The 12,515-nt window shown below is 41.6% G+C and overlaps 1 protein-coding gene across 1 annotated transcript in view; it reads left to right on the top strand.

Annotated features, from left to right (window-relative positions):
• Window positions 1-12,515, top strand: part of LOC147747107 (vitamin D3 hydroxylase-associated protein-like) — a 329,790-nt gene that overhangs the window by 46,591 nt on the left and 270,684 nt on the right. The window contains exons 3-4 of the mRNA XM_086952358.1: window positions 4,196-4,339; window positions 11,603-11,736. Coding sequence (XP_086808484.1) covers window positions 4,196-4,339; window positions 11,603-11,736 — 278 coding nt within the window. The remainder of the gene's footprint in view (window positions 1-4,195; window positions 4,340-11,602; window positions 11,737-12,515) is intronic.

The raw sequence follows: 12,515 nt of genomic DNA, 5'->3' as shown, positions 1-12,515 counted from the left end.
AGTCTGAGCTAAATCTGATCAGTGCATCACTATAAGTGATCACAATGAAGCACTGAGAGTTCACTCTGAGAATTGAACGAGAAAGCAAATAGTAACCTGATGGCAGTGATGATAAAAGTAGATCAGCTTCGAAGTAAGACACACATGTGTGGTATTAGTCCATCAGAAGAAAAGTCACAAAATCATGTCTTCCACCCTGTTGTAATATGAGCTATGGAGTAATATTGATACTGTCGATGATACAGAAAGTGTGACAGGAACACTGCAATAGAGTAGTCATCCTGTCATGTCCACACAGGTGCAACTCAAGCTCAGAAGCCACCGTCGCAGTGCATCAGAAAAGTAATCAAAGAACAACACCACCCCAATGCAACATGAGTGCAACCATTGAGAACTTTAAACGACACGTCCGATGGTAGTGCAGCAGAATAATAGGAATGATAGACAACATGAACATAAAACAATAGCTGAGAAGCAGCAGGATGAGTGCAACGGAAAAGTAATCAAATTACAAGACCACCCCAATGCGACATGAGTGCAACCGCTGAGCAATTACAATGGCAACCCAGATTGAAGTGGAGCAGAAAAATAGTGAAGATAAAAAACATGAGTATAAAACAGGCAGGAGCAGAAAAACAGCAGGGAGAATGCAACAGCAGAGAATTTACAATACAATATCCAACCAGATACAATAGGCATACCAGTTGAGTAATCACAAAACAAGGACCACTCACGTGTTACAGAGGAACAGTAGAAAACAGTAACAATATCAGGACAACTGAAATGTGACAAGAATTCAATAAGATTAAAGAAAAGAACAAGTACAATTCAAGTTTCACCAAAATATAGTAGGAACACAAGAGCAGGGTACTCGCATTATGTTATGGTATGTTATGTTATGTTCTGTTAGGAGCATTTAAAGAGTGCATGGCTGCCCAAGGACCAGGGCTTCCCAGCGCTAAATATAGCAGAGCGGTAAAGCGAGGAAGCTAGTGATTGGAATAGAGCCACATCTTGATCATTTTCCTGAAGGCCCAGTGGTCTTGCATGCAGTGCAAGGCCAAAGGTATTGAGTTCCAAAGCGTTGGAGCAAGTGCCCTAAATTAGCGCCCCCTTGCTCTCAACCTGCGCACCCGTGGGACATAGGCCAGATACAGGTCAGCAGAGTGCAAGGCTCATGTCGGGATGTACAAGGAGCACAGCTCGCTCAGAATATGCGGAGTCAGTGCGTACAAGATCATGTGTGTCATAAACAGTGTCTTAAAGTAGACTCTCTGCTGGATAGGTAGCCAGTGGAGTCAGCACAAAAGGTCTGATTAATAGCAGCGCATAGGTAGCGCAAATAGTGTGCGTGCAGCCCCGTTCTGTGCCTGCTGTAGTCTTTTAGTCACTGATTTGTTGACGCCAAGTAACAACCCATTGCATTAATCAAGTCATGCCAGTACAGTGGGTTGGACGATCATTTGCTGAATAGGTGCGTCAAAGAGTCCCAAGCTTGGCTTCAAGCCACGTAGTAGACTGAAACAGGTGCCAGTTATGGTCTTAGCACGCTCCTCAAAGGAGAGAACGCCATCCGACAAAACTCCCAGGCTTTAACCACGGGTTTCGGTTGGGGGGGGTACCAAGGGTGGCAGACCACCAGTGATTGTCCATAGATGAATATCTCGGCCCACCAGGAGCACTTTTGACTTGGAGGAGGTCAGTTGAAGGCAGTTATCCGCTGTTCATTCAGTGATGGCCACAAGGTCATCTTGGAATTTTGCCTAATCCTGGTTAGAATTACTTAAAAAGGTGAACACAAGTTGGGTATCTGCATATGATACCAGTGCAATGGTTTGAGCTTTGGCCATAATGGCCAGAGGGCGGATGAAAATGTTAAAAAAAAGTGGGGCTCAGGGCAGTTCCCTGCGGAACACCGCAGCGTAGAGGGTGAACACAGGAAAAAATGGAGAGGCCAAGAATTGGTAGAACCGATCGGTCAAGAAGGATGCGAACCAAGCGAGTGACCCTGATCTCCTCAAGCCGATGGAGCAGAATCTTATGGGAGACCGTGTCGAAGGCGTCACTCTTATCCAACAGGATCAGAGCTAAGGTTCTGCCCTCATCCATGGCAGATTGTAACTGCTCCTTAACTGTAAGGAATGCAAATTCAGTGCTATGCCTGGGACAGAACCTATTTGGTGACGTATCTAGAATCTAATTTGCTTCCGAATAATGGGTCAAAGTGGTATAAACGTAGGTCTCCATGATTTTAGCAAGGTATGGGAGCAGTGATATTGAACAAAAGTCACCCGGCTGGGAGGCGTCTAGAGACGTTTTTTTACCAGGGGGATGACTTTGGCATGTTTCCAGGACTTATGAATCTCCACCACTGCCAGAGACTTATTAATCAGCTCCCGGCCTTCCGATAGGAGACAGTTATGAAGATTCCTAAAGAGGTCCGGCTTCAGAGGGTCGTTAGGAGAACCTGACTTTACCTTGGCTGACAGGGACTCCTTGTCTTTAAGAGACATGGGTAGGAAAACCTGGAGGGAGTGAGATGCAGTGTCCCCATGTGGACTCTCCTGAGAGTTGGAGGAAATGTTCTGTGAGCAGATGGTACTATAAATGCGTTCCACCTTTCTGATAAAGAATTTGGCCAATGTCTCACATTGTGAGTTGGAAGAAATTATGCTATTGCCAAGAGACGGTGTTTTTTGCAATTTTTTCATGAGTGAAAAGTGGTTTTAGTTTTATTGCTGCTGATCGTGACCAGGTTGGCATAGAACATTGCCTAGGTCTTCTGTACCAATTTATAGTATGCTTTAACAGCATTTCTATAGATTATCTTTGCTTTAGGATCACAGGAGCTTCTCCAGGCCCATTGTAAGATTTTGCATTTTTTCATTTCTGCGCTTACAGACTCATCATACTATGCATTAGTTTGCATGAGCTTGGTGTGGGTCAATTTTGCGGGAATGCAGCTGTCCAATGCTATATTGACCCACTACTGTAAAGCAGCGTCAGCCCACCTCTATATCGGTGGGCCAATCTGGGCGACGAGAGATTAGAGTGGCTGTGATGATGGCCAGGTCTAGTTTATGCCATGGGCGCTTCATTGACGCCGGGCAAGAGGATTGCAATGGAAGGCCTTCTAAGCGAAGACGTAGGGAGATGAGAAAATGGTCAGTCCAAAGCATAGGGAGGGGGGCGAGGCATCCGAAATCTGGAGATTCAAAAAAACGGGGTCAAGAAAATGACCTGCTACATGTGTTGGTCTCACAACCAGCTGTCTTAGCTGGCATGCTGCCATGTCACCCATTAAATAATATTCTCCTGGGACTCTTGGTGCTCCAGATGTAGATTAAGGTCCCCTATAGTGCTACAGTTGGCTGCATCTACGATTAGCACAGAAACAGTATTCACTAGGGTTTCATGGAAGGCTTTTGATGGGCCCAGTGGGCGATAAATAAGCAGCCCAGATATTGTAAAATTGTGTGTCAGTGCAATTTAAAAAAAGGCTCTTTCGTAGTAGGGGATATTCTGTGGAGTGAGCTTGCATGAGTAAACTGATTTAAAAATAATGGCTAGGCCCCCGCCTCAGATTATCAGATCCACCCAGCTGCAACATGAGCTAAGTAGAATTTAGTGCAAAATCAAAGCAAGATTCATCCAGATGCAACATGATTGTGAAAGTATACAGTACTAATAGCACACAGTTTTATAGCAGAGAAGTCAGCAAGATAGGACTCAACCAGAAGTGGTTAGTGAAATAGCAGGTGAAAGGAGAGAGCTCATAGAATGGGTGAACTGAAAGCCTCAGGTGTAAAGTAGCAAACATCATTCATCTGTGAGGTGAGAAATCCAACATCAGTTATAATACAAATTACTCATCCACATGTTTTAGAAACAGTACTGCAGTTTGGGGCTAAGGCTTCAAGCTAAAGTCATCAAAAATAGTAACAGTGATTAGTGGATGTGAAAAAAAAGATATAGTTCATAAATTGGTAAATGGAAAGAGTATATGTGATACAGAAAGAAATAAGGTGTTGTGAGTCATCCAAATGGGTCATAGCGATGAGCCAGATCAGCCCTGCTGAATAACCCCTAGTGCCTTATCCCTGTGCCTAGCGGCGAAACAAAGTTCTTGCATATGAAAGTAATATTGCTCACCAGTACACAGTAAAGACATTTAATACATGCATTTATATTTCAGGCTTTGGAGGTTCACAGGCAGGTAAATTGCCTGACTAAATACCTTCCTGATTGTGAAGAGCAGCTTCAGGAGGTGAAGAAACAGAAGAAGAAAGGCCTGCTTTATGGAGTACCAGTCAGCATCAAGGAGGAGTACGGCTACAAGGTGAGACCCTTTACTGGTATTCCTACAATGAACACGCAGGTAATAGAAAGACCAGCTCCTGCCCCCCAACAGATCTACATTCATGTTTGTCTACAGCAATTCTCTATTCAAGCCCCTCAGGATAAGTTGTCTAAATATCTGCTGTATAGACATTGAATCACCTAAATGCCAGGATTCGTGGAAATGACAGCATCATATTTGTTCTGAATACAAGGAAATGACATAGAGTGGATATTACAACTAGCTTTGACAAAGCCAATAGATTTAAGGTGTCTGTGGTCATGTTGTAGCAAAGCTCAAAATATTTTCTGCATGAGCTCCAAGGGCTGTGAGGAAAACAAAAGCCTTGGGATGAAGGGCAAGAAATTTGGAGAGGGTGTAGCCTTACAGCTAGAGCGGTCGATCTAAGACCTGGGGATCCGGGTTCAAGTCTCGGCAATGATACATTCTAGGCAAATCACTTAATCTCCCTGTGCCTAACAAAAATGAATGTGTTCATCTGTAACGAAACTGGTGCTCATGTAAAGCGCTCTGATACCCGATGTCTCAGGTCTAGTTCGCGCTATATAAAACAAGACATAAAAGTCTGGGTTGAAGTAGAAGCAAGGGAGTTACTGGGAATGGAGTGAAGGCTCACGGAGACCCACTGGATAGAGGAAGGCACCACAGATTGAGGGAGAGCAGGGCATCACTACCTAAGAGGAGGGAGGAGCAGGGAAATGCACAAGACCGAGTGAGGCTCCAGCCACCAAAGATGCATTTAGGGTTCTTAGAGCATCAGTCTGGGTAGAAGTAGAGACTAGGTAGCAGCACTGTGAGGTGCTGGGAAAATAGAGAGACAGGTGTTTTCAATAAAAGGTATTTATTGAACAGTCTTCTTTCTCAAGTATAAGAAATGTACTGCTACAATCGTAATACTGGTTATAAAGTACAAGGCATATAATACGAAGAGTATTATAAAATAGTACTGTAAGAGCACGATATGGTTTCTAAGCTATAAAAATGCCTAAAACATATAAAATACATACAGTGATAAAATAATGACTAACAGTACTCAACTGGTGCTTGTAAAATGCACCTACCATGGTGTACCTAACCTAAGTCTAGTACAAGGGAAGAAGTAAGTGAGGTGTAGCTTAAGTTTAGTATTCTTTCGCCAAGAATCTTTTTCAAGAATTCTCTAAGGGGTTAATCGGCTCCGTACCTTGGTTTTAGAATGAAGGAGGTCTTATATCTCTCTCTCAGGACGCGATTTCCCAGCAACTCGCAAGGGTAGCCTGGAAACACTGGAGCTGGATTTCTCGGCAGGAGAAAAGACAGCGTCTCTCAGTGCGTCAGCTGGAGGGTAGTCTTCCTTCGGCACTTGCTGCAGCAGGGCTCGTCTGGCAAGTGGATAGTCTATCTGCTCCAAACCACTGTGTGTTTGTCTGGGCAAATGTAGGCATATTTATACCTTGAAGGTGCCGAGTTTGACATATGATTGGACATAATAACGTCATCAAAGACTCAGTCCTTTGAAAACTCCATGGTTTCCTAGATAAATTAGTATTCAGGCAAGATGAAGTCCCTAGCTGCTGAAGGCGGGTTTTTCCTAGAAATCGTTGTGGATTCTTGGAACTTAGTGGAAGTAGCCATGCCGTATTTGGGCTGCATAGGCTCAGCCTAAATATGGGTATGATTTCTATGCCTATATAAGGATCGGGTGATTTATACCTATATATGGGCATGAATCGGGAAAATTAGACTAGGCTCATAGATTCGTACATAACACCTACTCCACGATATTGAGTTCAATAAAACTAAATGTATAAGCACTGAACATATCTAAGGCAAGTGTTTACAATCCCACCCAAAATACAAATTGCTTTTCAAAAGGTTTGTTTACATGAAATGAGTATAGACTGTATCGAAAATAAAAACAAGTCTTAACAGTAATGAAGCATAATATGAGAGCATACATTCTAATATTTACGAAAATACGAAATTACATTCATGAAATGTCTCTTAAGTTATAGAAAAAAAAAAAGTCGAGACCATCCCATAGCATAATATTTAAACTGTTTCTTTTTTAGGATAAGGCCAAATATTGTCATTAGGAAGTTTTCAAAAGAAATCTTATTCTCTAAGAATAGTTCTACTTTAAGCAGATAACCTTGTGCCAAAAGTTCTATTTTGGAAAAAGTTCAAATTGTTACACCGTTTGTTTTGAAAAAATGAAGGCCGAATTTCAGAGTTCAGGGAACGCTGTGTGCATGAGTCAAAAGTTATTCTCGGTGTCGGGAGAAAACATCAGATCGTCTAGGCTGGCAAAGAAACCGTTTACCATAGTAGGTGAAAGTGGAGCCACTTCAGTTAGCATGTCAAATGTGCATAGATGAGGATTATTGCCGTGAGCGTTTGATGAATTAGCAATGTATGCAGTAGGTGGTACCTGTGTGCCTGTAGTGTCACGTATCTCACTCTTAGTTAGACTTGCCGGTAAGACCTCAATGAATGCCATCATCAGAATTGGCAGCTGTTGGGGGCAACACGATGCAGGAGTCGTTACCGGACCTAGCAAAGCGTCAACATCCGATGGCAGGACTGATGGAAGTGTAGGACAAATGTCCAACATGCATTCCTCTCAGCAAAGCAGGCATCGTAGAACCGGTAAGATTCAATCTTGCCAGGTTGGTCTGAACGAAAGGAACCAGGTGGTGTTCCGATCTTTTAAACGAGCCAAGCCAAGAACCTGTGTAATGCATTCGATACCTCATGGCAAGGAGGGTTTGTTCCATGGTAGTCTGGGTATCGCTGGTGACTGGACTTGCCATATCGGAGCTGAAGGAATAAGAATATAATTCCTGCTACGAGTCCCAAAATGAGAGGCAGGCCGCTGAACACAGAGTGTAAGCCAGAAGAATGGCATAAGGAATCTAAGGCAGCCTCTTGTTGTGCTGAAAGTCATGAGTACCAGTCATGGAAAAGGGCAGAACCTCAGCATTTGTAACATGTTTATTTGGCTTATGTAGAGCTAAACAACTTGTAAAATGTTCAAATGTAAAATAGTCCAACATGCACTGCAAGGGGGATACAAGGACAAATGTGATAGAGCAAAGAACAAACTAAAGTGCTTCTATGTGCTGATCCAAGATGTGACTGAAAATGTTTCAAACTAATGACTGAAGGCTTCTGAGTCTAAACAAGCAAATGGCAATAGAAGGCTGACCGAAAGCCGATACATTATGTATAGAAAACAGTGCAGCCTATTCATCAAATTACAGTAAAATGGCGGACGGAGATGTCAATCTGAACAGACTTTTATGTTTTTTTATCTTCACAAACATTTGCAGAAGTACTCCTGGAAAGCAGAGCCTGGCTCCAGTTTCCAGGGATATTAACAACAGAAATGTTTTGGACTTCTGCGGGGTGCTATTCTCCCCAGTAGATGAACACAAGAGAAACCTAAAGATCGTAAGGGACAAACGGTACTTGAGTAATTCTAGAAACAACGGCCCGTAACAAAAAATTAAATACAGTTGTTCTGGATACAAACATCAGTTCCATAAACAGATTCAATTATCAGAGTTTTCAATTTTATTACCATAATTTAATCAAAAATTTGAATTACCCCAGCCAGAATTATTTCAAAAACCAAATATCAAGCGAGCAAACAATGAACTGATACAAACAATGAGCAAAAAAACAATAATGCACGGATAACTAGGTGTTAAAAACGGACAATAAAAGACATATAGACATATACAGTAAATCAAACAGTGACCAACATTAATGTAACACCTTTAGGTCCCTTCTTATTAAAAGCAAAACACTACTGCACCCAAAATAAAAATACTACAGAGCATAGTATACCGGGTCGGAATGTATGTCGATGACATTTCGATCCCGTAAAAAAATGGGATCTTCATCATGACTGAGGATCAGTTGCCTGGGATGGTATCAATTGATATATTACATGAAGCACCTGATTTCTCAACAATCTGTAATTAAACAACAGGCTTTTTCACACTATTAGTGCCTGTTCATGAGTATCATACGAAGGTGAAGCACCTTCAAGGTAGTGCACTGTTGTATCCAAAAATTGTGGCAGATTTGGTGGAAATTCAAATATATGCCCATATCAAAATACAATCAATTTTAGTGCTGCTTCTGTCGACACACAACTTCAACACAAGCAAGAGTAAACCACAAGTGGGAACCAATGCCTTAATAGAGAAGTGGTCCAGAATGAAAACGTATTTGTGTCATGCTGACCCGACAGCAATGCGCAAATTAGCAGAATATTGCATTTCATGTAATTTTGCATGGGTAGTTTGGAGCCTTGTGTACAATATCATAACGGTGGTGATCAATTCCAGGTCCAACCTAGAAGGGTTGCAACTCCCAGCTATGGTGAGAAAGGGTCGGAAGAGTTTGGGAATGGCAAAAAATTACATGTCTGTGGGCAGTCCGAAACACTTGCATACCATTACTTAAGTAAGATTTACTATTGCATCTTTCTGTGCACATATGGTGGAGTAATCAATATTTGTAAATCCATTTATGCCTGCCAGGAATCCTTTTATGAATTCCTGGAGGTTGTAAATATGGTATTTTCGGCCATAATTGTAGACCGATGGCCATAAATACTGTGTAAGCTGTGCCTTCTTTTTTACCACAAGTGCCATTGAATGTCAAGCGTAACAAGCAAAGGCATAGCTATCATCTATGGAGTGGCACTGACAAAAAGTGGGTGAAAGAGCTCTGATTATTTTTCGTTCTGATGCTGCCTTCTTGACCCCTAACACCAGAGGAAGAAAAGACCAAAGAGAGCAGGGTCAACGGGTGGTACATGTGGTTACCACCAACTAACATCCATAATCTGCTGACATAGTTTCTCTTTCCTCAAACATGTATTGTATATTGTCTATGACTAAACCATGGGTGATAGACATCTCACAGTTTCCATTCTGGATATTAGGGTTTGCCAGAAAAGCAACCAGAAAGAGACATATCATACTTCCAGCTCAAGCGCATCTGTGACTACTTTTTCCAAGAAATATAGATGAAAGAAACATATGCTGGATTACCATTTTAAATTTTTCCAGGAGTCTAGACAACCTAGGCTGTGCTATTAGAGTGTGTATTTTTATTTTCAGACGATTGAGCCTCAGGTTTTTAATTTTAGGGAATGTGTTTAACCAGAAATGTACACTATGGCAAAGAGTAGCCTCTCTGTTCTATGTTCTCAAGAAGTTGGTGGCCTCTTCATCAGTGAGCTCTAGATTCAGATGTATCATGCCTAGATGAGATAATGTCTTCCTCAGTGGTGACACAATAGCATTCAGAACCCTTTGCCATCTTATAATTTATGGGAGCCTGAAATCCCTGTATAAAAGTGTGTCTCTAATTTCCTTATAACAGTTGAGTTGTGACGTTACTAGTCACCAGTCATTTGCATTAAGAAAATGATATGAATGCTCACCTGTAATAGGTTATTACAGTCGAGTTGTGATGTTACAATGCCTGCTGGCTAATTGAGCAGCCAGTTACAGCTGCAATTTACAGGTTTAAAACGAGAATTTCCTTTTGGTTCTTCCGAACTATCTTTCTAAGATGACCTGTGATCAGCATTACAAAGATCTTTATGGCAACAGGATTATTTTTAGATCTGACATTAGCCAAGACCTTTTAATTTTACCAAGAGTATATATATAATATACTTACTTCTAGGGGCTTTCAGTCAGCTCTCTTCATCCATTGGTCTGTTTTTGCCTTATTCACATTTTCCTTCCACCCACTACAGCATACAGCATGTGCCGCTGGGCCAGCCCATGTCAGCGATTGGATAACTTCACTGTGAGTGTTGGCGTTCTATCCCTTCACAAGGAGCACATCCACACACACACACACACAAAGTAGTTCCCTTCAGTTCCGCTAGAGATTGCTACAGCAATGTATGGTTTTAGGAACCAAAAGTACTTTTGTTTTAGCCCATTTGTTTTTCTATGTTGACAAAGGCCAGCAGCTTCCAGAGCAATAAAGTTTTCTAAAAACCATGAAAAAACAACGCACAATTTGACACCACAAAAATGCTGAGATACATTCAATTGAGTTCTTGTTAGCTACCTCCTAATGCTTTTAGGGATGTTTAATTTCTTACTACAGATTCTGTTTTTATTTTTCATGTCTGCAACCGGAAATAATATCTATTTAATATGAAAGAGTCTGGGCCCGATTCACAGAACTAACTTAAAACAAAATCCTAAACTTACTACTTTTGGTATTCACAGAAGTTAGGATCTTGTCTTAAGACAGACTTAAGACAGAATCCTAACTTAAGTCTGCCTTAAGTCTGTCTTAAGACAAAATCCTAACTTCCATGAATACCAAAAGTAGTAAGTTTAGGATTTTGTCTTAAGTTAGTTCTGTGAATCGGGCCCTAAGACACTAAGGTTTCAAGTATTTTTTGTAGCAAAGGTGGGACCACGTATTATGAAGAATAAAATACCATCAGCAATATGTTTGAAGTATTTTGCAAGTCACCTCATTGTCCTGTGACCTTATAAAGGAAAAACCTCAGGGACTTCCAATATATACATAATTCACGGCAGAGGGTCCTTCGTCCAAATACATTGTTTTATGAACATTGCAAATACTGCCCTAAACTCTGTGGGGTTATTTACAAGCCCCTTGCGCCACCAGTGCGTCACTTTTAATATGGGAAAAAGTGATGTACCAGTGGCGCAAGAGGCCTGTAAATAACACCCTGTGTGGTTGGTAAGGAGAATCTTATCATCTGGTGTCCACTGCTAGACGTTGCCAGAATTCTGTTTGTGTTCAGTTATGTTATGCTATAACAAGAAGCAGCATGTTGCAAGTACAGCCGAAGTGCTGCAGAATGGCTGTCTTATGGGCAGCCCCAAAAAACGTCGCTAACATTCAAACTAATCCTTAAAAGGGGCTGACCCATTGTCCACTAGATGTATTCTCTCATGTAATTGTAAATAGTACTTTAGGCAAATAATGACTGACGAGTTGCGACCCAAAACCGGTCTGTACAATCATTTATTATATATTGGGTTTTTTTTGGCAGTCAGATAAAGCTTTCTGTAGTACAGGGCCCACTTAGACATAAACCAAGTAGGATATGTTTGAACTGACAGAAGTATGTGCTATGATGTATATTTTTTAAAGTTTCAGTAGTACTTTTGTAATTTTTGTAAATGTTATACATATTTTAACTTTTCCAATGGACAGCATGTAAAGACTTCTTCTTCTTAGGGGCATGATTCAGACTGTGGCCTTGCATGTTTCCTCGGCATTCCAGAGTCAAGTGACAGCGTGATGGTTCAGGTTTTGAAGAAACAAGGGGCCATTCCATTTGTTAAAACAAACATTCCCCAATCCATGTTTAGGTGAGTACAAATTTACTTTTCCTTTAAATATTTACATTCTTCTATTTATGTTTTCTTTTCGAAAATATGTTGGTCAAAATATTCTCAAACGCAGTGGGTCAGCTTGATAAAACATAGACAACTTCACATAGACAACTTCAAGCGCCCTTGAACTGCACCAACGTGTCACTGGGCCTACCCATCTAAAGGGTCATCTCCTGGACCCCGTCTTCAGCAACTGTAATAACCTTCACATCGGAAACTCTTCCCCCCTTCCCTGGTCGGACCACTTCCTTATCGCGATCACCTGGACCCTGCCCTATCTCCCCCTCCCTAAACCTCCGACGACGCAACGATCACGTAACTGGTCTAAACTCCATCTATCCGAGTGGGAGACTCTCCTACAAAGTACCAAACCCACCAACACATCTTTTCCCGCCCACGACAATGATACCTACAACCTATGGATTACCAGCTCTCTTGACACAGTCCTACCACTAAAAAGCTCCCACCACAAGCGGGGCAATCCTACAGCCCCGTGGTACACAAATGAACTACGAGAGGCCAAACGTGTATGTAAATGTCTGGAGAGGAAATGGCGCCTTAGCTACCTCTCATCAGATAAATCTAGCTATAGAACAGCAATTAAAAACTACAAAACAGAAATCCATCAAGCTCAGGCTAAATATTTTGAACTCAAGATTGAGAATGCGGCTTCCAAACCCAAAGAGATTTATAAAATAGCCAAAACCCTCTTGCAACTTCCAGAACCCTTGAAGCATCATAACAACACTCAGACC

Source organism: Lissotriton vulgaris, chromosome 1_1 (assembly GCF_964263255.1).
Source record: "Lissotriton vulgaris chromosome 1_1, aLisVul1.2, whole genome shotgun sequence".
Lineage (NCBI taxonomy): Eukaryota > Metazoa > Chordata > Amphibia > Caudata > Salamandridae > Lissotriton > Lissotriton vulgaris.
The sequence above is the reverse complement of the archived record's forward strand: the minus strand, read 5'-3'. Positions and strand labels throughout refer to the sequence as shown.